Here is a 24,495-nt window from a genome sequence, read left to right on the forward strand (position 1 = left end):
CCCTCCGTGTTACAGCTGAAACTGTGGAACAAGTACAGAGTCTCCAACATTCCTTCCCTGATATTTATCGATGCCTCTACTGGGAAGGTGGTTTGCAGGAATGGCCTCCTGGTGATCCGTGATGACCCAGAAGGTAAGACCTGGAGTCCTGTGCCCTAGAAACAAGGTCATGCAATTGCCTTGTTATTTTAGCACGTTCTGAATTGCCTTGGAGGTTTAAAAAAAAACAACAACAAAAAAGGAAACAAACAGCTATTGTCATACTTGACAAATCAAGGCGCTGTATTATTTTCAGTATAACATTTTCTGCATCATTCCTGCCAGATCTTGTGTTTTGGTTTTCTTGTTGAGAAGAACAAAGACTTCCCCTCCAGGAGTTTTGTCTGAAGTGCTAATGAGGAAAAAGACTAAGTGAAACACCAAGTTTAGATTTTCTGTGATGGAGGCACATGGGTAGACCCCAGCTTTCTGCACTTCAGGAGCTGAATCTTTCCTATGTAGCAAGTGGGCGTTTATCACTGACATCACAGCCTATTAGGATAACGAGTTCCCCATTATTTGTAAATGAGACAGAAAAATGCTATTGTTCTCAATTCCCAAAGTTGTGTCGGGAGTTAATTTTAAACCTTTCTTAATTAAATTTGCAAAAACCTAAATGTGCAAAATGCATGCCCTCACTCACAGATTCTGCAGACCTGATGTTCAGCTGTTAACCTGCCCATGCAAACATTCCTTCATGCAGTAGATACTGAAAATGGTGTCTGCTGGCAGGAACTGTGCAGCAAATACCAGTTATGGCCTGGGCCATCTGTGATGCTTCCTCATCTCTGGTTGAATATCTCAGATCAATTTCTGTAGGAGCTGGCAGCAGATGATTCTGAGCATGTGTTTGCATGCATGCACACATGCTTAATTTGGGGTGCAGAGCATTAGTGCAAGTTCTAGAAGTTTGTGTGTGTGTTCAACATGAGGAAAAAAAAATCAGTCCAGTGATATGCTTAATTGATATGGTTAAAACCTTAAATATAGAGGAATTAGAGCTGTGATGATGTGTCCTGCACCATCTGCTTCCCTGTTTGTGTAGAATGGCAGCTGGTTGGGAGGCAGGGTAGGTGCATGGACTGCAGTCAGCAAAGTGGCTTTATCTGTAAATGGCAAACAGTCTGCCTGCATTCCTGAGCACGTACCACCTTGCCCCTGTTGTTAAAACAAACACTGTGGATAAGGAAAAGATGCATTATCGGGCACAAAAGCAGAGCAGGCTCCATCAAGCAGAAGTTGCTCTGACTTGGGCAAGGATGCAGGTACCTGTGGAGCTGAGGTCGCCCTGGTTGCTCAGGGCAGCGCTGTGGTGGTGCCAGGGCAGTTGAGTAATTCTACATCCCCCTTTAATGGTGTGAACCTCAATAGGATCCCTCAAATAGCACTCCCCATATCTTTTCAAATGGCAATGTGGCTTTTTAGTGGAACTTTTGAGGCTGTAAATGCTCCATATGCTTCCTATTTTGTGTTTTGTTTTTTCCCTTTCCCATCCCAACCCTCTCTAGGTCTGGAGTTCCCATGGGGGCCAAAACCCTTCAGTGAAGTTGTTGCTGGACCTCTGCTAAGGAACAATGGCCAGACACTAGATAGCAGTGCTCTGGAGGGCTCTCATGTCGGGGTCTACTTCTCTGCACACTGGGTGAGTGGTGGGTGCTCTGCAGAGCGATTGCGGTGAGCTCTGGGCAGCCCTTGGGCAAGGTGAGGAATCACTGCCAACCTCTGCAGAACATCTGCAGGTGGCTAAAGACCTCAGGCTGGTTGGTGCATGAGCAGTTAAGATGCCCTGATCCTTTTGAGAGAAGCCAGCAGCGTAACAATTGCGTGACATCCTCATCTGACCCTTCAGAAGGGGAAGACTTTTCAGATTTTCAAAGTGGGAGAGATTTTGTCAGCAATTTCAGGAGTCAGTGACCTCCTAGCATAAACACCAGCCACATCCAAGGCTGTTTCGTGGCTCTCCAGAAGAGAAGAGTTGACATTTGGCTTTCAGTGATGGCTCCATCATCTAGACAGTGTGCCCGTGTGTGTGTTGTTTTGCAGTGCCCACCCTGCCGAAGCCTCACACGGGTCCTGGTGGAGTCCTACCGGAAGATCAAGGAGGCTGGCCAGAAATTTGAGATACTCTTCGTTAGTGCAGACAGGTAATGAAGTGGTACCTCTTGGTGCAGGCAGAGCTGATTGCCACACAGCAACCAGCCCTGGAGATATTCAATCACAAAAAGCGTGCTGCAGACCTTTTCTTGAGAGAAGTGGGCTTGAAATTTAGTCCAGCCCTCCCCATGTTTGCATGTCCTAGCAGCAGTTGCTGGTGGGCTTAGTGCAATGGGGAAAGGTTTTTGTAGGCCACGTTCCTTATGAAGAAAAGGGGAAGCGGTGTGGCAGGTGGAGGGGCTGCACTGAGGGTCCTGCACTGTTCTGTTGCACAGGTCAGAGGATTCCTTCAAGCAGTATTTCAGTGAGATGCCCTGGGTAGCTGTCCCGTATGCGGATGAGGCCAGAAGGTCACGCCTGAATCGACTCTACGGCATACAAGGTAGGAAAGGCTCTTCTGATATGCAGCTCTCCTTTCTGCTGCTTTTGTTGAACATTTGGGATGTCTCCTCTTGTTTAACTAAAACAAGAAAATGGCGAAGCAAAGCGCAGTGCCCCCAGGCAGAGCTGCTTCATGTTTCTGCTCTCCGCAAAGTCGCATTCCTACCACCTGCCAGGCAGGCTGTTAATCGAAACAGGACTTCCATAAACAACCTAATTCTTCCTGGAAACTTGGAAGCTTTTTTTGGCTTGGATGTCTTTTACCTAATTACTGATTTATTTATTTTGTCTTTTCTTGAAGGTTTAAATTTCATTTTCTTGCTGTTTTATGTAATGCAAAGGCAGGCGATCATTCTCTGCAGAGGCTGAGGAAGATGGCATCTGGTTTATGTTAGCAACATGAATTACAGAAGAGTGCATGTTTGATGTAAAGCATGGGTTTGCCTTTACTGTATGCGTCTGTGCCAGAATCCAGCAGCCTCAGCTGCTCAGAGGGCAGGGGAGAGGCTCACTCTATCTAGGTGTTTTGAGAGTGTCCCAGAGATGATAAAAGTTCCCAGCAGCCCTCCTGGGAACCAGTTTGTTGTTCATGTGGGGGATGAGGTGCATGGCACAGACCTGCAAGCTCACAAGGAAGCTTCCTTGTATATGTAGAGTTTCTCTTTGTAGTTAAGGAATTAGGAGATAAAGAGCCACCAGTCTTGCTGCAACCTGTGTGTTTCTCATTGTTTCAGTGCAATATCAACCAGGTGGATGCTGGCTGAGGCAGGCAGAGAAACAGGAACGTTGCCAAAGGTGCCCAGGGGCCTGGGGACATCAGTGAGGGTCCGTGGGCCATCCTGGTGGTCACATTTTGCCCTCCTGTATTTGCTTGCATCGCTTTTGCAAAGCGCCATCAGCAGAGGGGTCCCAGAGTGGCCAAACCTTTGAGTGCATTCATTTCAGCTTATTCATCCGTGTTGACTTTAATGGGATACTTTTGCTGATATGAGCACTTGGCAGAAACCCAGCAAGCAGGAGAAATAATCCCTCTTCAGAATCCTTCCCGAACACCCCTTCTGGGGTGAGCTCAGGTGCCATCGCTGTGCTCTGTTCTCTGACCTCAAATCAAGAATAGCTGTTAGCCTGCTTTAAATAGCCATCATTTTGCTTCTTAATTACCTTCCCATGAGGCAGCAGCTTTCCAAATTCATCTGCCCTTTCCCCAGCCTGCTCACAACCTTCTCCAGTGCTGGTTTCAGTGGAGCCCTGCAGGACTGCTGCCAGTTTCGCTGGGACTTTCTGTAAATAAGGTGTCCAGACATGGATACTCAGCACTGAGCATGCTGTAGCCAGGGAAACAGTAACAACAGCTTTCCCTTTAACTTCAGCCGCTGTCTCCTTAAATGTCTCTCTTGGTTGTGTGCTGACCTGAAAATGTAAATATTTGCTGTTCCCATGTGCCCTGACCCTTTCCTCACTGACACAGCTCCCATTTTACCCCTCTTATTTCCATGTGACAGGGATGCTTTACTGGGGACACTGACACTGGGATTTGGGCACGTTTGACTTCAAACCCTACTTCACCACAGTTTTTCCATAATGTAGGAACCTCTCTGCAAAGATGGAGTATGATGGGCAGTCATGGTGAAATAGTGGAGTACTGGTAGTACTCTACTATAGAGTACTCTACTATATTAGTACACTAATAGTAGTGGAGGACTGGTTTATACTGTTTATGGGAAACCTTCTCCCTGCTCCCAGTGGGTGCTGGCTTGTCGCTTATTCCTGCACAGGCAATGACTCCTCATCCTCACAGAGCATTCTTGCAGTTTTGCTCTGTGAGTGCCTGCTTGGCTTTCCACGTTTCCTGCCAAACTTGGACAGCACTGTTTTGCTCCTGCAGCTGCATGTGTTCTCGGTCCTCACAGCGCTGTGCAGGGAGCAGCATCCATGCAGCCCTGCTGGCCTCTGGCACCGGGCAGCCCCTGTGTAGGAACACGTGCCTCAGGTTGTGTCTGCAGGGTGGCTTTTCCTCTGATTTTTCCAAGGCCAGCAGAGCCTTTCCTGGAGCTGGAACAACAAAAGAACTTGTCTTCCTGAACAGCGCTAGGCTGCTGGAAAGCAGCAAGACAGTCAGACCTCATGTTGTTTTAGTCCCGTGTTGGCCCCTACAGCATTCAAAAAACTCAGTGTAAAATGTAAGTTGAGTTATTGGTCTTTATTTGGGTTGACTTGAATGCCTCTATTCATAACCCACGTGCAGTCAGTGGGGGCTGTACCATACCCACCTATATTAAATTGCTTCTGGGTGCAGCACTGTCTTGAGAGGGAGTTATTTCTCGTATCACAGCCTCTTATAAAGAATTCTGCATTGTGTGCTGTCATAGATGAAGTCTTCTAACTCTCCTTGCTGGGCAGGGAGTGGTAATGAATGCTATACTCAGATGGGAATTGCCCTTTATTGCATGTCCTAGGAGAGATTTTGTGATCCTGGAAATTCTCTGTGGGATGCGTTGCAGCACTGTGAGATTTGCAGTTACCTGGGGGAACTTCACAGACCTGTTGTTTCAGCCCTGGGCTCTGCTCCAAACACCCACCGGTCACTCCATAGCCCAGCTGGGAAGTCATGGCCAGGAGAGGTTTCCTGTACTGGCTTTGTGAGGCTTTCTTCTAAAGAGGTCAAAAAAAAACAGCAGCAATAAAACCCAGTGTTGTGTTCTCTGAGCGTTTTATTCACGGCGATTTGGATTGCTCAGCCAACAGACTTAATGCAGATGAGATTTCCATGTCGGATATGGGTTTTAATATATAAATAAATGCATTGCCAGGTTCAGTAACAAATCATTTGGCCCCCGTGTTTTCGCAAAATGCTCGCCTCGTGGGAACTGAATCCATTTTCTAATGCGTAGAGTCAAACTGAGCCCGTCTATGCTAATTCTCATCTAAAGCTTATACAATATTCATTGCAGAACGTCTGATCTATGATTCTTCTTGATAACTAAATTCTGGTGTTATGACTCACGGCAATTACCCGATCCCCCAAAAGGCACTAAAATAACACGTAGTGGCTGTAGGTGAGTAGGGAGGGGGGGAAATACCCGGGTTAGCAGGTGTGGGTTTGGTTTAAGGCTTGCTGGTTAAGGATGCCCAGACAGAGATTCAAGGGATGGAGCTTAGGAGACCAAGAGAGCGCTCAGTATGCTCTGGGGTGGCTGTGGCAACAGGGGCAGATGCACTGCAGCAACCTCAGCCTTCACCATATGGATCCAGAAAGGAAAGCAGAGCTTTGTGGTTGATGAGGAGCCTCTGATGCCAGATAAAAGGTGAAATTTATGGATCCTGCATGTCGCCTGCCCTCTTAACAGGCTGAAAATCATGAAGTCAGCCTCAAGTTTTCAGATGTGTTACTGGCATTCCCAAACACATTAAACACAGGGTGATTTATCTCAGAGTCTTATTTTCTGAGTCTTGGAAGTTTTAGCAGCTGGGTGCTTTGGTTTGTGTCTGCATATGCAAATCTAACTGCTCTGAATAGCAGATGAAATCACTGGTGTCTGTGGGGTAGCAACTAACAGAATGACCTGTGTCTAAAGCAGGCCCTGAATAGTCCCAGGTCAGACAGGCTCCTTTGCAGCCTTTGCTGAATTCTGGGGCTGCCTGGCCAAAGGAGGTGCTGGAAGGGCTGTGGCCTTGCTGAGAGCTGATCCCACAGACCCAGTGCTGCGGGCTGGCTGGCTGCATCCCTCAGATAACACAGGTCTGGAGGGGACCAAATGGCAGGCATTCTGGGTGGGGATGGGAATCATAAATGGATAAAGACCTGAATTATGTGGGGTGCTGATCATCATGTGCTTCTCTTGGCTTCAGTAGTATTTTGTGATGCTTTGTGCCTTGCAGGATAGGGCCAGAGAGAGTTTTCCCAATTCCTTCCTGTCTGTTTAACCTCTCCCTGCCCTGGAGCTATTTTGAATACCAGAAGGTAATGAATGAGCTTTTCTGTGATAGAAAATCTCTTTCTTGGCATTCCCTTAGGATTTGCAAGCCCAGCCATCATGCTGTGTTACTGTGCAGCTCCTGCAGCTGACCCAACGAGTGCAGCCCCGTGCATGGGAGGAATGTGAGCAGCCCTGTCTGGGCTGGAATGAAGGGAATGCAGCTGCTCGCCCGGACCTGCAGGCAGGCTGGGACAGACAGTCAGCCGTGTATTTCCTAAAGAAATGCCTAGAATTCAGAGAGCTCGTGAGTAACCCACTGTTGTACAGGGGGACAGTGCCAGGAGGCAGCAGTAGCGTGCTGATTTCTCCTGCACAGAAAGGGAGTTGATGGAGTATTTCTAACAAATGTGGCTTAAAATGAACCTTTGGGCTGAGAGGTGAGGGTAGGAAGATTTGTTGTCTCACTTTGCTGCTGTGATTCAGAGTCTGTTGCTGGGTGGATGAAGAGATGTCTGATAGCAATTGGGTCGAGCACTGAGTGATGAGGATCTGACAGCAGAGCCTGGTGCTGACACTGGCTGCTTGGCCCCGGTCTCTTGGGGCACGGTATCGAATTGTCTCCCTCTTCCTTCCTTTTGGGATGTTTTTTTATGTCCTTGATGACAGAAGAACAGTGTTTTTCCCAGATGAAGTCACCAGTGTGAGCCATTCCTGTTGGCTTTGTCTGCCAGCTCCTGCAGCTCCATCCCCCCGCAGGTCAGGGGCAGCCATCAGCAGTCAGTGCAGAACCAGCCTTCCTTGCAGGCGTGTCCCAAAAGCAGCATCTCACTGACATTCAACACCATTCACCCACAGGGCCACACTGCAGGGGCTTGCCACAACTGTCAGTTCTGGGGCCTGGAAGCCCCCTCTTCGTGCTGCTGGCTGGGACAGTCACCAACTGGCGTCCCCTGCACAGTGCCCACCCGGCCAGATGTCGGGAAGTGACTTGTGCTAAATCTCAGCTGCGTGCAGCCACTCCTTGTTTTGTCTCAGCCAGCATGTCCCAGGGCCAAGGCCCCGCAGCCTGCAGAGCCAGCCAGCCCGCTGCCTTCTGATGAAGCCTTGCCTCTGTTCCCAACAGTTTGACTTGTGTCATTAGGGCAGAGCTGCAGCTGGTCCTGACATGGAAAGCTGCAGTTCTTCTGATCCTGAATCACATCTGCTGTGTTTTTCTAGCTTGTGCTTAAAGCTTCCTGGGAGACCAGTCTTAAGACGTCCGCTACAGCCAGGTGGGATGAATGAAAGCATCATTAAAGCCATGCTCTCTGCAACCAAGAAGAAAAATCACTTAGCTATTGCTGGGATGTCTTCCTTTTCTCACACCCATCCTGGCTGGGTTTTCAGTTTCTCATTTTAGTGCACTCCTCAGAAGGCTTTTGTTTTATCCTGGGGCTTTTCAGCCCTATAGCTCTGGGCAGAATGGTGCTCTGGCCTAAATGGGGACTCTCTGACAACCATAGCCCTATTATTGTCAGGAGAGAGGGGCTATGCCACATCTGCCCTATCCTTTTTGTATAGAGGGATGTATTTAACTGATTATTTCTCTGGTTTTGGTTTGTTTCTTTGTTTGTTTTCCCTGGATGAAGCAGAACACGTGTTCCTCCCTCTCCCAAGGGTTGCTGCAGAAATAAACAATCAGGACCCCCATCCTGCAGGCAGGAGGGCACTCAGCCCGGCTGTACTAGGGCTGGAGAAGCTGCATTGTGCTCAGCAATGAGCAGCTCTGGGCCCCAGCTGGGGAAATCAGCTTGGATGAGTGCCAGCAGTCTGCAGGCCGGCACTGGTGTGAGGGATTCTCAGTTTCCCCATCTGCTCCCACGCTGTCCCCTGGCAAGGGCATGGCCCTGCCCAGAGGTGCTGGCACCATCCTATGGGCTGGCAGCACGGCCAGGGAAGGCTCAGTGCATCCATGTGCATGCACTCATTCTGAATCTTGCAGTTCTGGTGTGCACCTACATCCGTTCGGTGGATGCCAGCTTTCTGCCCTAGACAGAAGGCACTTTTTTGGGTTAAGGGCACAGCTCCGCATGGTCCCCGTGCCATCTGGTATTGCTCAGCTCCAGGGGACTGCAAATAATGGTGCATTCTGCAGTCTGAGCAGCTGCTGTTGCACGCACAGCTGGAAGTGCAATGTGCAAACCCACCAGGACAGCGTTTTTAATAACTTAGGAGCCGGCTCCAAAGTAATAAAAGGTGAAATAATTACCTGCAAAATTGATTTGAAGTGCAGGAAGTATCCAGCGGCCCCGCAGCCCTGTGCCTGCTGAGCTTTCCCCGCAGCTGCAGTGCTGTTCTGGGGCAGGAGCTGCACGGTCATTGGAGCAGGATCCCAGCACCACATCCCCTTGGTCCCCTGGGGGCTTGGGGAGGGAAGGAGCAGCACAAATGAATTAGCACTAAGCTTAGCTTCCCCTTCTCTTAACCACTGGACTGGGCCGGTGGTGCCAGCAGAGCTGCCCAGCTCTGTTCCTCCTCAGTGCCCCAGTTCCTTGTGGCATTCCCAGCAGGGACCAGTAGCCCTGTTTGGTCATTTATTTCAGTGAAGGCTGTGATTGCTGTGCAGCTGCATTTGCTCCTCTGCCTTTCCTCAGCTGGGGACCTCAGGTGTCTGCCTCCCCATACACAGAATGGCGTCTCAGCCGTGTAACATTCATGACTTGCTGGACCCGGATGTGTGCTGCGAAAATGACAGGGCTATTACTTCTGTGTCGGAAGGGGCGTGGGGGGTTCATGGAGGAGTTCATGGCTGCTAAAATGTGTGGGTTTCTGCTGGAAACGAACACACCCTGCTTCCTGGCTGCTGCTGCTTGCAGCCCGCCCTGCCACAAGGTTTGCCTGTGATGCTTTGAACCGTGCGTCTGCAGGCTGGGCTGGTGCTGTCTGGGTGCTGAGCTCTGCCGTGCACACGGGAGGCACTCCTGGCCATGCTTTGCGAGCTGCAGTGACCTTCTGCTCCCCAGAGGTCTCCCCAGGATCCTGTCTGCTGTGCCTCAGTTTGTGTGCAGGGACATCGGCGTCACGCAGCAGTGAGTGAGTTCTCCCTGCAGTCAGACAGGGAAGGAAGGCGATGCCAGAGCCTGTCTCCCAGCTTCCTGCTCTGGCTCCTCAATTACAGCTCTCCTCGAACAGAAACAGGATCCAGGGATCCCGCTTCCCACCACATAAGCTGCAACGGCAGCACTGACGCTGGGCTCCTGCCAGATCACAGGCAATAGGACGGATCCTTTTCCCCACACCCTTTTACTCCCATATTAGCACTTTGGCACTAATCCTGTGTTTTTCTCCTGTCGCAGGCATCCCGACACTCATCGTGCTGGACTCCCAGGGTGAGGTGATCACACGGCAGGGGCGGGTGGAGGTACTGAATGACATCGAGTGCCGAGAGTTCCCCTGGCACCCCAAACCCGTGCTGGAGCTGACAGACTCCAACGCCGTGCAGCTGAACGAGGGCCCCTGCCTTGTTCTCTTTGTAGGTACGGAGCCAAATCCTGGCAGGGAGGGGTCTGTGTGCTACAAGGGCTCTGCAGCTTGCTGCCTCCCCTTCAGGGACTCAAGAGGATGACAGTCCTGGAGGTGGCTCCCTAACGGAGCGTGGGCTGCTTGCTGCTCACAGGGGTTTGCCAGAGCCGTGCCCATGACACAGCTTGCCCATGTCTGCACCTCTGCAACTGCAGCCTGCAGTGAGGGATGCGGTGGAGCAGCCGTTTGCAGCAGAGAGGAGCTGTCATAAAAGACACTTCAGTGGTGGCTGTGGTGAGGCATGCTAATTAACATCGAAGAGTGCTAGAAATGCACTGGTGGTGGCTGAGAGGAGGCAGGCCTTTTCTGGAGCTGATACCTGAAGCTTAGGAGGCAGAAGGATTGCAGCAATATGCTGGCAACTGCAGCTCAGGGCTTGAGTTCCTTGGCTGAGCAAGGTTTGCTGGTTCTTGAGTGTCTCCTCTCCATGGGGAGCTGGCTGCAGGACAGAACAGACTTTCCCTCAAGCTGGTGTCCCTCTGCTGCTGCTTACCCACCTGTGAAGCTCAGCTGTGGCTGGAGATGGGCCTGGAGCACAGCTGGGTTGTCCTAGTCCTTCCAGGGAGAGATGGTGAAATCTCAATAGTGCTTTGACTTCCATGGTCTGTGCTCCAAGCACAGCATCCCGATGAGCAAGAGAGCCCAATGAGAAGCTGCAGTTACCCTGATCAGAGTGCAGTGGGGTGTGCTGAAGAGCCTGTGTTACTCTGAGCTTGCCTGCCAGGCACTGGAGTGTGCTGGGGGCTGCTGGGATGCAGTCAGGGCTTGTGTCCTGCTTCCTCACACACCCTTTGTTAGCAAAAAGCCCTTTTCTGCAGCATTTATAATGTGTCTCTTGCTCTTTCCCTTCCTCCCTTTCAGATTTCCTTTTGACCCTGATTATTTATTCAGTAGAACCCAGCAGGGGATGTGAGCACAGAGCCAAAAATACTCTCCTCAAGCTGGGAGGACTCGCTCTCCACACTGAGTGTGATTGATGGGGGCTGTCACTGCAGGCATCGGGAATAAGTTATTTTTGTCTTGCTCTGAGCAAAGTTTTTCTATCACCTCTCTGCAAACAGCGGCCAGGGCTCTCACCTGGGTCCAATAGGTTGCTTAGCCTTGGTGAAAGCCGCTGGTGCTGCACTAAGTCATGCACTGGGAACGTGGGGATGAAGGCTTCTGGCCAGCCTGTGTCCTGCTGAGAGACCCCCAGCAGCAGTGTCCTTGCTTTTTGGGGCAGTGCGGAGCTCAGCTGTGCTTTCTGTGGTCAGCTGATGTTGGGGTCACCTGGAGACAGCTGCACCCCCAGAAAGAAGCAGCCCGAGGCACTGGGAGGGACGTGGGATGTGCTGAGCGCAGTGTGTGAGGTCGGGGCTGTGTCAGTGGGCTTAGCAAGAATCGGGGGTGAATAAATGCTGAGCGATGTACATCTGCCACTGGAGAGCTGAGGGCTGGGTTAGCCAGAATGTCGAGGGCTGGCCTGGAGTGCAGCCAGCAGCGTTTGTTAGCAGAAAAATCAATCACTGCGTAAGCCCCACAACTCTACGTATTTATCTCTGTCGTCCACACAGGACGCATCCAACAGTGCAGTGCGTGGTGCCCTTAGCATTCCTGTCTTTGCTTAAAGAAGCCAGGGAGGAGGTGTGGAAGCATTGTGCAAGGGCAGGCAGAGCTCTGGTACTGGGCAGTGCCCACCAGGTGGTTCCAGGGGCCCACACGAGCTGCACACTGCCAGGCGACCAGGAGCCTGTTTCCTTGGGTTTATTTTTAATTATTTATTACTATTTTTTCATGCTAAAAGTTGTCCCCAAATTGAAATCGTTTCATCTAGGTGCTGCTCAAGGACGCCGTCTCTCTTCTTTCCAACTCAGTATTTGAACTTCAGTGGTGGCTGGCATTTGATTGATGTTTCCATCTCTTTCTACTCTACCTCTGGCAAATCAAAGCTGCCTTTACAGAGCCGCCGCCGCGGAGACTCGAGCAGAAAAGCTGCTGAGCAGCCGTCCCAAGGCGGAGGGATGGTGGGTGGCAGGCAGGGTGGCAGGCAGCCTCAGCACATTCGTTTGGTCTTCAAAACATCCCAAACCTTTTCAAGCTGCACACCAGCTTTGTTGCGTCTGTTTGTCCCTGCACTGCAGCAGCAGCACCAAGGGAGTGAGCGGTGAAATATTTTGGGAGCGGGCTCTGCTCTTCTGTTACATGTTTCCTGTCTCACATGAAAAGTGCAATTCAGCTGCTCCCTAATTGCTACACAGCCGCTTGCCTTTGAAGTTGCTGCTGTGTGTTCGGACTCCTATTTCCTCCGTGTTGCTGCTGTGGGGTAGAGCTGCCCGTGCCCCGGGCTGTTTGCATCTGTTTGATCCTAACCTCCTTTTTGTATCGTCTCTTTGCTTCGCCTCCCCACGTCTGTGCCCTGCAGATTCAGAGGATGACGGAGAGTCGGAGGCAGCGAAACAACTGATTCAGCCCATAGCTGAAAAAATCATTGCCAAGTACAAAGCCAAAGAGGAGGAGGCACCGTTGCTCTTCTTTGTGGCAGGCGAGGTAAGCAGGAGGGGCACGCGAGAGCTCCCTGCAAGCACAGGGCTGCATCCTGCGCTGCTGGGGCCGGTGGAGACAGGGCGGCTTCCATCCTGTGTGCTGCTGAGCCACGGGCCTCAGGGTCTGAGCTGGGTTGGGTCATGCTGTCTCTGCTCTCCAGGTGGGTAAACTGAGACATGGAGCTGCGGCAGCTGGTCATGAGCTCAGCTGAGCTGAGTGCAGCCGTGCAGCCTGGGTTGGGTTCTAGTAGCTGAGGGGTTCTTCCCCAAGTTTCGCTGTAGGTTGCCCTCAGCACTTTGAGTCTTGGGCTTGTTCAAAGGGGAAAAGCCTCAAGGCTAGGAATGGAACTGGTAGGGACAGCCAGAGATGGACGCTGGGAGACAGGAGTGAGTGGCAAGCTCCCACGCTGGGGCTCCCAGCCCCATGCGGCCACTTCAAACACTGGGGCTGTGTGTGCTGGCTGTACGGGCAGCAGTCCCAGTCGGTCTCTGCTTTCAGTCCATGTTGGCAGCCAGGTCGGCCTGGCTGTGCTTCCCACCTCACTGCAGTGCTGCTGCTTTTCTTGCCACCCTGAGTGGAGGGAAGGGACCAGCACTCCAGCCTCTTCCCTAATGGGCTGGCAGCCGCCCAAAGTCATCGCAGCGGTGCCAGCACGAGCTGGCAGCGTGGGCTCTGCTGGGAGCTGGGCCAGACCAGCCTAGGCTGCCTGGAAGGGGAGAGGCTACCAGACCAGAGCCCTCCCACGTCGCTGGAGAGGGGTTCCCTCATCACAGCTTTGAAGTGAGGGACCGCAGGGTGCACTCGCCCAGTTGATGGGGCAGCCCGTGGCTGCGGTGCAGGGGGAGCCCGGCCTGCAGCCGGTTTGCGTGCTGCTGCCTGCCCAGTTCCTGTGGAGGCAGCCCTGATCCCATGGGGTGGGATGATTTCTGTGCCGTGCAGATAATGCTGGACAAAACTGCCTTTGGAAATGGGCAGGGGCTGCCTGGGGAGCCGATCTGCAAGGCCTGAGGCTTGGCTGCCGTGGTGTAAGGCGCTTTGTCACAGCGCTCCCTCCTCTTGGGCTTCACCTGTGGGTGAAATGAGTGTGGGAAATGAGTGTGTCCCAGGCTGCCACGCTACTGGTGGCTGGACTGGTGCTGGGAATGTGGTGCAGCGTGCCCAGAGCCAGGGTTGTGCTGTTGGCTTCCAGGAAAATGGGCCACTCTTGTCCTCTGTGCTGCACTTCGCCCTTCTACAGGCTTGCAAACCAGAATGGTTTTGCGTAAGGCTCAGAAAAGCTCCTGGCTCCCCTCCTGTGGGACCCAGGCAGGTGGGAGCTGCCAAGCTGCTGTGCGCTTGCTCGCCCGCCCGGCCTCCACGCTCACGTCACAGCCGCAGTGCGCACCAGCGGGTCCCTCGGAGCCGCCCAGCGCACAAAGAGGCCTGCGATGCCGCACCGGGCTCCCCCCACACCGAGCCCCCACCACCACCACCCGCAGCCCCTTGGGCCCCCTCCACCCGGGCACTTGCGCTCCCGTGGCCGTGACGGGTCTCTGAGCATCCCAACTCGGCCTCACGCCCTTGAATGAGTCCCTTGTTGGAAGGGCTCTATGGGGAGGGTCTGGGAGCTGCCCCCCTCCCCCAGAGCCTGGCTGCAGCTGAAACATTGCTGCTATTCATGCTGCTCCCGACATCCCTGCGGCAGCAGGGCCGAAGAATGGGGAGCATCCGGCACGTCCCATTCATCCGTCACCTCAATAGCCCTGGCTGCTGGCCTCGGGTCTCCGCCGGCCCCAGTGCACAATGCAGCCAGGCTGCGGCCGGAGCAGGCGCCTCCCATTCCTCTCCCAGCGCCTTTGGGCCGGTTTTGCATTGATTAAAAGGTTTCAGTTGCTTCGCGGCGATCACATAAAGGACGAGGCATCCCAACACCTCGGCTGCGGGCTGGTACCAGAGGTGGGAAGCGCCAGGGGCCGAGGTCACGGGCCCAGCCCTGCTCTCCCTTCCCTGCCACGTGGTCCTGCGCCAGAAAACCCTGCAGTGGAAGGGGAGGCGCGATAGGAACCACCCTGCCGGCCGCCGCCCCGTGCTGCATTGCTCCCAGCCGCCTCTGGATTCCTTTATTTCCATCGCTGCTGTTGGGAAACTGCTCAGAGAAATGCCCGGTTTCAATGACCGTGCAATCTGGACGCGGCCCCCGGTGTGTCCTCACATCTCCCTGCCATGCTCAGGAGATGAATCGCCCCAGCACCGGCGTTTGAATTCCACAGCCCCAGCTGTGACAAATGAGTTTTCCCCTTTGCCCACAACTGTGATTTGTCTGGCTGCTGAGCGCATTGCTTGAGTGTGCTGTGGGTTCTGGGCCCGCGCTCACACGCTGTGGGTCTGCCCGTGGGGTGAGGGGTCCTGGGGGGTGTGAAGCAGAGGAGGGAAGGGGCTGGAGAGGGGTAAGAAGCAGGGCTGGGTGAGAGCGGAGCCTGGGTTTGCTCTCTGGGTAGGTGTAGGGCTCAGCGCGGCCCAGCGCAGTGCTCTGTGGATGTGTGTGGGCTGCACCACTTCATGGAAGCAGCACTGCTCCTGGCTGTGTAGCTCTGCTGATGCTCCTCTCTCCCTCTCGTTTTGGCCTCCAGGATGACATGACCGACTCTCTGCGGGATTACACCAACCTGCCTGAGGCTGCGCCCCTGCTCACCATCCTGGACATGTCGGCCAGGGCCAAGTATGTGATGGATGTGGAGGAGATCACGCCGGAGATCGTGGAAGCCTTCGTCAGCGACTTTCTAGCAGACAAGCTAAAACCCGAGCCCATCTAAGGGAGCTTCTGCACCAACAGACATTATTTAAAACTAGGTCTCTCTTCCGCCGCTCATGGATTCTCCAGCGTGTTCTCACGCCTGACCCAGTATCCAACCTTCTTGTGGTGCCTTGTTCTACGCAGTGAATCCTTCTCCTAAGCAAACTCCTTGAGATGCACTTTCAGCAGGGAGTCGTTGGCGTTCGGAGACTTCGCTTGTGCTTCATGGTGATATATTCTCTAATAACCAGGCCAGAACTGTTACCGTACTTACTTTATACATGGCACTAGCTAGCAGGCAAATCTTTTTGCATGGTGTTCTTCCCAACGTATGCATCAGGCGGTGGATGGGGTTCTCGGGGCTCTTTTCTTCTCCTTCTCCCCTTTCTTTCCTTTCCTACAACCTCCGCTGACTAAATTACTTTAAGGAAGCAATAAGGAAATTGTCCCCTTTGCCCCCGCCCCACCTTCCTTCCCCACTCGAGTAACAGTGCCCTGATGAGGCCAAACAAAGTCTTAACTGCTGACAACCTCTGAAAGACCACAGCGCAGCCAGGCTTTTCCTCCTCGGGGTGAGAACTTCCTGGGTAGTTTTCCCACCCCACACACCGACAGCCTTATGCAGCATTGGCTGCGCACGTCAGGGGAAGTCCAACCGCCCCGTGGCACACAGATATCCCCTCCTGCACTGAGCCAGGAGCAGAACACCACCAGGCTGCCCTCGTCTCCCCGTGGTCTCTCCCTTGTGCTCTCCCTGTCCCTTCTCCCTCCTGCTCCTTCTCTCTGGTATGAATTGTCGACCCCTCTATGTTAGTTGTTTTTTGTAGGTGTGTCCCAAACCTGACAGTAATGGTGCTGTTCTTTAAAAAAAAAAAAAAGAAAAAAAAAAGAAAAAAAAAAGAAAAAAAGATTCCTCCCCAGTCCCTAGCAGCACAGCCAAGCCCCCTCGAAAGTGACATTGTAAAAACTGTACATGGTGATTGGAACTTTGTAATAAAACTGATCTAATAACCGAGCTGGGAGGTGCCGGTTGCCTCATCCCGCAGCCCAGCTCAGCCCCAGCCCAGCTCAGCCCCAGCCCAGCTCAGCCCCAGCCCAGCTCAGCCCCCCGTGCTGTTTCCATCAGGGCGGTGTCCTGGAGCTGCACAGCGGGCGTTGTGTGAGCCGCCTTTCAGCGTTTCCTTTCAGCTCGTTTGTCAGCCATGGCAGGATTACAGCCTCTCCCTTTATCACTGCTACAGCAACCCACCCTGGCAGGAGCTGGGAAAAGCAACCAAGTGCGGCAAGGCAGAAATTGTACCCATCTCTCTTGTTGTTTTGCACGTTCCAGATTCTCGTGGTCGGTGCTGGTGAGCTGAGCTGTGAGGCGGTCAGGAAGCAGCAGCACGGCGGAGCTGTTAGCCACAGCTCGCTAGGCTGGAAGGTGGGGTCAGCCCTGCTTCCATAGCACAGCTTCCATAGCAGCCCTGATGAGCTGAATTAACTCAGATCCCCCCTTACTGGGGATTTTTTGAGGGAACGGCCCTTCGGTGAGTTACCATCCACCTCAGGGTTAAGGGAGCGTGCGGTGCGATTGCAGTCCCAATTCCTGCTGCGTGTGAAGCAGCTGAGCAATGGAATCACTTCCAGAGCCCACTGCCACCTAGCGCGCGTTGTCTGCGCGCTGCAGGTTCCTGCTGGTTTGGGGGCAATCTCGATGTGTTTGTGGTTTGAAAGACAATTACAGTGAGGCTGGAACTGGAACCGCGGTGTCTGTAGTGTTTGGTCATGCAGCAGTGGCTGTTGTTTGCAGACAGGGAGAACCCATATTCATTTCCCTCTGGACATTGTGGTTGGGGCTCCCAGCGAGGCAGCGGTGCCTGCCAGTCGAACTGGTCACTGCTTGGTAGGAACTGGATCAAAGCAGTAATTTTCTGCCCTAGAATTGGGTTTTTGGGGGCCAATTTGATGGGAACCAGGCTTGAACGGGTCTCTGGGGATAGAACTGGTTGGCTGGAGTAGTTTCAGCTGTGAGCTAACGCCTGCTTAGTCCTCAGCTAGCAGGGCTTTAGGCATGGAAGAGGCTGGCTGTCTCGGGGTGTCTCACAAGCAAACCTATCCGTGACCTTTCAGTGCTAACAGGAAACAGGAGCCAGCAGTGGGCTGAGCGAACAGCTTGTGCAACTCGCAGCCAGTGAAGGCAGGTGGCAGCCAGCGCTGTCGCAGGAGCTGTCAGTCAACACACAGCTGTCAGGGAAGCTGAGAGCATTGTGCAACATGGGCAGGAGCCCCCAGTCCTGCATCTAGGGAGGGTGTTACTGCAAGTTACTGCTGTCCTCAAGGAGATACGGACAGGGCCCCTGGTCTTATTCCCCTCAGTTGGATGTTGACAGTGAGCAGCAGCGCCTGCAGCTCCCTCTTCCTGTCCCTCGTTCATAATTAATCAGTGCTGAGGCCCAGCTGCCAGAGCCGAACTGCATGGGGCAGGCACTGCCACCTCCTGGCAGCAGCACAGTTCTTGGTGCTCAGCTGCCGTGCACCACAGTGGGGTGCCTGATGAGGGCACAGGGTTTGTGTAAGCACGGGGAGGAGCTGCTCAGGTGGCAGCCGTCAGGCATTTCTGACCCAGAGCCACAAGTACAGTGGCTCCTGTTGCCCCCAGGCAAGCAGTGCAGCGGTACTGGTGGTTGCACAGCCTAAGGGCTGCAAGAGGAATTACATGCTTTGCCAGCATTATCCTGGCCAGGCAGGCACTGATGCTACAGCAGCAGCTACATGGGGTCTGGTGTGAATGCAGCTCTGCTCACCTCTCTGCAGCATTCCTGCAGAGCAAGCCGTGTCCCTCAGCACACACACACACAGGTAAGTTAGGGGGTTCATACTCCACTTGCACTAGCATGGAGCAAGAGGCTAGCTCCAGGCACAGCTATTTAACACTCTCTTAGCAAACAAAACAGACCAGGCTGCTCTTTTATTAATTAATTCCTCTGCGGAGTGCCGAAGGGAAGGGGTGCTGCTTCAGCACCCAAGCCTCAGCAGTTTATCCCACTATGCTTGGGATAAACTGCTTTTCATTGTCTTGCTTGTGTGTCCTCCACTGCAACTGCCTCTTCCCTTCAAACAGCACTATGGCAGCAGCTACAGCGGAGTTCAAACTGTCCACACCAGGCACCACAGGGATGACCAGTCTCTTCCCACCTGTGCTGGCTGCAAGGTGAAGTGCGTCTGGGCTCAGGCCATGGGTCTCTCCACCAACCACAACTGCCGCTGGGGACTGTATCCAGTTCTCATAGTAATACTGTGCAGCAAGCTCCGAGGCACAGACGCCCTCTGTTCCCTCCTCATCCTTGTGTTCAGGAGGAGCAGCCTTACGTTTGGGTTTTACAGGCGCCTTTGGATTGCCAGAATGGGAGCCAGACCTGCCAGCTCCCTGGGACGTGGGTTCTGTCTCAGCCTGAGCGCCCAGGTCTTTGTTGTCAGCCACACAGACCTGCACACCAGAAGGAAGGTTGCTGGGAACAGATTCCCAGTCCAGATCGGCAACAATGGGCACACGGAAGTGAGCTCCCATACCGGCACGAAGCACCTTTGGCTCCCATGGATCCACACAACCTGAGACAGGGAAGGAAAACAGTGACAATGCAGCAGTTCCAGCAAAGATGCACTCAGGAGCTGCTTCCCACAGCAAAACCTGTCTGCGCTGGACACTGCTTACAAATTCTGTGGAACAACATCTTTAAGCACTGCCTTACCCCAGAGATTTGTCAAACTAAACACTTGTCCTGGGAGAAAGGCCCTTACCTTTGGTCAGCAGCACTTTTTCACAGCCTGCTCCTGCTGCAGATCTCAGAATAGTCCCCAGGTTTCCTGGATCCCGGATGTTGTCACAGATGAGGACTATGGGCAGCTGGGCAGTAGGGTAAGACATCTTGGCATGGTCAGGCTTGGAGAAGATCCCTGAGGAGACAAAGTGCTGATGAGCTTTGGGTGATGCACCACGAGGAGAGGGCTGGCTATCAGAGCTGTAGATGGGCTGGAGAAAGCCTCAGGGAATCACAGAATCACAGAATCATTAAGGGAGGAAAAGACCACAAAGATCCCCAAGTCCAACCCCACCTCATTCCCTCCAGGCCCCCTGAACTATGTTCCTCAGAGCCTCATCTCCATGGTTCTCAAACACCTCCAGAGATGGGGACTCCCCCACCTCCCGGGGCAGCCTGTGCCACTGCTTGACCACTTTTTCAGACAATAAACTTCCTAATATCCAACCTGGTGCAACTTGGGGCCATCCCCTCTCGCCCTATTGCTGCTGCCTAGGAGCACAGACCAACCCCCACCTCGCTACAACCTTTCAAGTCACTGTAGAGATCAATGAGGCCTCACTCACAAGGCTGAGGGATCTGAACCATCCCAGTTCACTCACCCGTTCCCCCTAAGATTTCTGCTCCAGGCCCTGCAAAGCTCCATTGCCCATCTTTGGACACGCTGTTTAAGGGATATTTGTGTAGAGTTTGTCACTCCACAGAGAGAACCGTTTCCCAGCAGAGCTACAGCAGCGTGCTGTGACAATTGAGCACTGGCACTCTGTATGACTCCAGCAGCCGCCCTCACAGCTCTCACAGCAGGCCCGATGGAAGGGAGCTGTGCCATGATGCTGTGTTTGAAGCTGCTAGAAGCCAGAGATAGTTGTCATCCACTGATAAGCAGTGGAATGACCTCCCTCAGAGCGCTGCTGTCACTGTTTCTATCACATCTCACCTATCATCCCCTGCGGGGCCACCACGTCGGACCAGCACTTGATGTCCTCGAACCTCACCCTCACCAGGCGGGCTCCTTTCAGCGGTGCCGGCGGCAGCTCCCTCAGGTGCTCGGCGGTGCTGAAGAACAGAGCGCGGGGCGCGGCGCCCGCCTGCAGCGCGTCCCGGATCAGTCTGAGCCCCTCCAGCAGCACTTTCCCGTGGCGGTCGCGGAAACTCCGTGACTTAGCGATGGTCACCACTTTTCTGGGGAGAAATCGAGGGCAGAAAGCGTGAGGGGAGGTGAGGGGAGCGCAGCCGGGACGGGGCCGCTCCCGCCGTCGCGCCTCACCCCAGGCTCCTGTCACCGGGCGACGCCTTCTCGTACCACAGCCCGGGCCCGGCCGAGCCCCGCTCCACAGCCGGGGGGGGCGGATGGTGCTCCACGGGCCTCTTCTGTGCCTCAGCCTGTTCCTTCCGCGGCGGCAGCACCCGCACAGGGCTGCGCCTCAGCGCCCGCACCCAACGCCGCCCCGGGGCCGCCCCGCCGGGCCCCGCCAGCGCCCGGCTCAGCACGGGCACGGCGCGCCTCAGCGCCGCCATCTTGATCTGCAACGTCAGAGCTGCGCCGCGGTCTCTGCAACGTCATCACTCTGAGCGGCGGGAGGGTATGGCGCGATGATGTCATCTCGCTGCGCGGCGGAGAGAAGCGGCGAAGAGATGGGGGCGCGGCGCGCGTTGCACTTCGTGTTCAAAGTCGGCGACCGAGCGCGGACTGCGCGCTTCTACCGGGAGCTGCTCGGCATGAGCGTGAGCGCGGCGCGGGGGGCGGGAGAGCTGAGCGGGAGCGCGGCCCTCAGCCCTGAGGAGACGCCCCGCGCTGTGGGAGGCGGGTGAAGCCGGGCGGAATCGCGTTTGCTCTTTCATACAGCGTACCCCGAAGTAGGCGTCGTTTACGCCCCCCGTCCCCTTTCTTTCCCCTCATTTTAATATATATTTGTTTAACTCGTAAGGTTCTGAGGCACGAGGAGTTTGAGGAAGGCTGTAAGGCCAGCTGCAACGGGTAAGCGCGTTTCCCATAAGGCACCTCCCAGTTCTGCCCCGTCAAATATCTGTCAAATATGACAGATAAATCCACGCAGTATTAAAAACCCACCCCGTGGAGCCAACGGTGCCGTTTCTGTGTCCGTGTGGGGTTTGCATTTGGGCACTGCTGCAGCTGTGTTACGTTGAGTTCTAATACTGAACCTCCGGAATGGAACTGGTGGGGTTGGATGTGGGGCTCTCGGTTGTCTTTTCCCACCTGAATGGTTCTGTTGTTCTCCAAGCATGGCAGCTTTAACCACAGCAGCCCCAAGAACTCTGTAAGCATCAGCTCCTTTCCCACGGGAGGTGCCAGGTTGGCTGTGTCGTTTGTTCTGGAAATGATGTTCTTTGCTGAAGCGTTTGCAGTTGCATCTCTTGGAGTTTGTTTCTCACATGCGTTCTGAATTGATATCTTCTAGCCCTTATGATGGAAAATGGAGCAAAACAATGGTGGGCTATGGGCCAGAAGACAACCACTTTGTTGCAGAGCTGACTTACAACTATGGTATTGGAGAGTATCGCCTTGGCAATGACTTTCTGGTATGTGCCAAGCTCAGCAAAGCCTTATTATGATAACTGCTTTTGTTTTCTCATTAGGACTCTTCATTGTATAGCTTCTAACAGACTTTCTTTTAATATTTTTTGATTCCTTGAACACTTCTTATTCCTGCATTTTAGTTGTCCCTAAGCTGGAAGAGCAAAAGATAGAGGAGCGTTGTGTTCATGTAGGATCATGGAAGTGCTTCCTTTAACACCTCCCCATGTGTGTTTGCTGTGTGTTTGCTGGCAGATCCAACTTGAAGTGGTCAGCTAAGAAGGATCATGCCATAGGGAAACACACATTTGTTATTACTTATTCATTTGGCTTTCGCTAGCTGGTGGTTAATGAAGATCTCACCTTGGTGTTGTTGCACCAGTGGATTTAGTATTGTCTTTTCTGTTGTTGGCAGGGCATAACTTTGGTGTCCAGCCAGGCTGTGAGCAATGCTAAGAAGATGGGGTGGCCCCTCAAAGAAGTCACAGCTGGTGTGTTTGAAACTGAAGCCCCAGGTGGATACAAGTTCTACTTGGAAGACAAGGAACAGAAAAAGAAAGGTGAAACATGCTCTTATTTGTGTTCAGAAGATAGTTACAAGTTGAGCGTTACAATTGAATGTGCATTTGTCTCGATGGCATTGTATGAAACAGGGCCTCTATTGTTATTTCTTTATTACTTTTCTTCTCAAGATTGTAAAGCAATGCACTTAAAACTATGATTTATCTTGTAACTGTTCTCCATTTACCGCACTCCTACAGATCCTGTGCTAAAGGTGACCCTGGGTGTCTCTGATCTGCACAAGTCTGTTAATTACTGGTCTCATTTGCTTGGGATGAAAATATATGAGAAGGATGAAGAAAAACAGAGGGCTTTGCTGGGCTATGCAGATAACCAGGTTAGTTCTGTAGAAAGCCTTCCAGTTCTTTAAGAGTCACGTCATAGAAAGCTCTCATTTCATGAGAACAGGATCTAAATGTTATGGTAGAAACAACTGCACTTCAGAGCCCGCATGCTTTAATTTAACTGCTTGTTTTTCCTTTTTTTTTTTAACCAAAAGATTGGTTTGCTTTGGGAATTTTGACTCATTGGGAAATACTTGTATGGGCAATGCTGGAACAGTCTGCAACAGTGAGAAGCTGGAGCAAACGTAGCACTGAGAGCAGTGTTCCGTGCAAGTTAGTTAGGCTTCCTTGTTTTCCTGCAGTGTAAGCTGGAGCTGAAGGCTGTTGGAGGAGCGGTGGATCATGGAACAGCATTTGGAAGGATTGCCTTTTCCTGTGCCAAGGAAGAGGTAATAATCATGCTTTCCTTACCCCTCTCATCATGCAGCTGAGTAGTGGGAGATAGTTCACTGTTAACAAAATCTCTCGGAATTGATCAAAGTAACACTGATCGGATATTTGGTTATATTTCTCACGGTGGGAGTGCAGTGGAGTTGCAGGTAACAGGAAACTGTAAATGAGAACAGCATGAATACATCCCAGCTTCATCTGACTGGGGCTGATGTTGTTTCTTTTCTGTTTAAGTTGCCAAACATTGAAGCACTGATGAAAAAGGAGAACCAGACAATTTTGACGCCTCTGGTTAGCTTGGACACACCTGGCAAAGCTACAGTGCAGGTGGTCATTTTGGCTGATCCTGTGAGTAGCATTGGAAATAGTAATACAATCAATTTCTCTGTCCCAGTTATCTGCCTGACCTGCTGTTAAATTGGGTTTAGGATGGCCATGAAATCTGTTTTGTGGGAGATGAAGCATTTCGAGATCTGTCCAAGGTGGATCCCAATGGTGGCAAGCTGTTAGATGACGTAAGTAATGGTCTGCCTTTTGTTTTCATCCTGCTCACAGCCAGCTGTAGAATCGAGTTTTCTTTGCAGCAGAGAATGTTGGCTTTCAGTGCCTGTTTACTACTATACAAGAAACAGTTTCTTCATCAGGATAGCTTTCCCCTGGATTACAGAGCCTTAGGATCAGCCTGTTGTTGTGGGGCAGGGCGCTGAGAGTGGGCGGCCCAGCGTGTGCAATGGCAGCTGAGTCAGCCAAACATGCTCGTGTTTCCCTCTGTGCAGGCCATGGCAGCTGACAAGAGTGACACGTGGTTTGCTGCCCGAAATATGAAGAAGGTGTCTGCATAGCTGGAGGAGAGCTGGGCTGGCTGCTCGTCGTGCCTCGGTTTTCATCTGAGCAAAACTTGCTGTGCTGTCCGTCCCGTGGGAGGGCACAGTCACGTCCCGTGCTGCTGGTCCCTTTTCGCCTTGTATCTCTTTCATTTCAAGCTCCTCTTTACTTTCAATCATCGTGTGCTCCTTCGTATGTGAGTGTAAGTGAGGAGGATGTTGAGCTCGTGGCTTCCAGCACGGGAGCTGCAGGCTGACACCTCGTCTATCTCGAGCGTGGTTGCACTTGAAGGAGAAGCTGCCAGATTGATTCGAATACCCAGATTAATTAATTAACTAATGTAATTAATGAGCTGTAGCCCTCCTGACTGCAGTGCAGGGCTGAGGTGTTGGGGTGGCAGCAGCTGCAGCGCCCGGTGGTGTTGGGCGGGCTGCTCGTTTTCGATCCCTCTTGATGAAAAGCCTGCAGTGAGTATTCCGAACGGGAACAGATCTCGATGCGGCGGTGTTGCTTTGGCGTTGACGCAGTCAATGAGTCGGGGTTGGATCGGTGCCGTTGCTGGAAATTTGCCTTTACGTGAATAAAAGCACCGCGGTCTGCGTGCGCCGCGTCCTTCCAACGGGTGTGGGAGACACCTCCGCGCCGCCAGGGGGCGCTGTGGGACCGCGGCGGCCGCCTGCGCTGCCGGAAC

At 52.9% G+C, this 24,495-nt stretch overlaps 3 protein-coding genes across 5 annotated transcripts in view; 2 read left to right on the forward strand and 1 right to left on the reverse strand.

Moving 5' to 3' along the window:
* NXN (nucleoredoxin) overlaps positions 1-16,363 on the forward strand; it is a 49,203-nt gene extending 32,840 nt beyond the window's left edge. For both annotated transcript variants that reach the window (XM_025141989.3, XM_015296116.4), the window contains 7 exons: positions 16-133; positions 1,548-1,681; positions 2,083-2,183; positions 2,469-2,575; positions 9,827-10,006; positions 12,454-12,578; positions 15,185-16,363. In XM_025141989.3, the coding sequence (XP_024997757.2) occupies positions 16-133; positions 1,548-1,681; positions 2,083-2,183; positions 2,469-2,575; positions 9,827-10,006; positions 12,454-12,578; positions 15,185-15,367 (948 nt within the window). In that variant the 3' untranslated portion in view covers positions 15,368-16,363. The remainder of the gene's footprint in view (positions 1-15; positions 134-1,547; positions 1,682-2,082; positions 2,184-2,468; positions 2,576-9,826; positions 10,007-12,453; positions 12,579-15,184) is intronic.
* A 1,905-nt stretch (positions 16,364-18,268) lies between these two features.
* Positions 18,269-20,676, reverse strand: MRM3 (mitochondrial rRNA methyltransferase 3). 2 transcript variants are annotated; one of them, XM_415864.8, is made up of 4 exons: positions 20,416-20,676; positions 20,086-20,330; positions 19,129-19,284; positions 18,269-18,939 (listed from the first exon to the last, which is right to left on the reverse strand). In XM_415864.8, the coding sequence occupies exons 1-4, from the start codon at positions 20,664-20,666 to the stop codon at positions 18,368-18,370; spliced, it is 1,224 nt and encodes a 407-aa protein (XP_415864.2). In that variant the 5' UTR covers positions 20,667-20,676; the 3' UTR covers positions 18,269-18,367. The 2 variants fall into 2 exon arrangements, with proteins under 2 accessions (XP_415864.2, XP_015151603.1); XM_015296117.4 differs by lacking the exon at positions 20,416-20,676 and having other exon boundaries at positions 20,144-20,243.
* Positions 20,677-20,718: 42 nt separating this feature from the next.
* On the forward strand, positions 20,719-24,423 carry GLOD4 (glyoxalase domain containing 4). The gene is made up of 9 exons (NM_001282341.2): positions 20,719-20,873; positions 21,077-21,126; positions 21,569-21,689; positions 22,100-22,244; positions 22,446-22,582; positions 22,892-22,978; positions 23,214-23,327; positions 23,408-23,494; positions 23,756-24,423. Exons 1-9 carry the CDS (start codon positions 20,742-20,744, stop codon positions 23,819-23,821), a joined length of 939 nt encoding a protein of 312 aa, NP_001269270.2. The 5' UTR covers positions 20,719-20,741; the 3' UTR covers positions 23,822-24,423.
* The last annotated feature ends 72 nt before the right edge of the window (positions 24,424-24,495 follow it).

This window comes from Gallus gallus, chromosome 19 (assembly GCF_016699485.2).
Source record: "Gallus gallus isolate bGalGal1 chromosome 19, bGalGal1.mat.broiler.GRCg7b, whole genome shotgun sequence".
NCBI classification, from domain to species: Eukaryota; Metazoa; Chordata; class Aves; order Galliformes; family Phasianidae; genus Gallus; species Gallus gallus.

Bases quoted from the DNA above. Each gene is read 5' to 3' on its own strand.
- MRM3 (XM_415864.8), bottom strand. From the start codon at position 20,666: ATGGCGGCGCTGAGGCGCGCCGTGCCCGTGCTGAGCCGGGCGCTGGCG. The intron at 19,285-20,085 runs GTGAGATGTGAT...TTGTCTCCTCAG, and splicing joins GGCCCCGCAGGGGATGATAG to GGATCTTCTCCAAGCCTGAC. The intron at 18,940-19,128 runs GTAAGGGCCTTT...TCCCTGTCTCAG, and splicing joins AAAAGTGCTGCTGACCAAAG to GTTGTGTGGATCCATGGGAG.
- GLOD4 (NM_001282341.2), top strand. From the start codon at position 20,742: ATGATGTCATCTCGCTGCGCGGCGGAGAGAAGCGGCGAAGAGATGGGG. The intron at 21,690-22,099 runs GTATGTGCCAAG...TGTTGTTGGCAG, and splicing joins GCCTTGGCAATGACTTTCTG to GGCATAACTTTGGTGTCCAG. The intron at 23,495-23,755 runs GTAAGTAATGGT...CCCTCTGTGCAG, and splicing joins GTGGCAAGCTGTTAGATGAC to GCCATGGCAGCTGACAAGAG.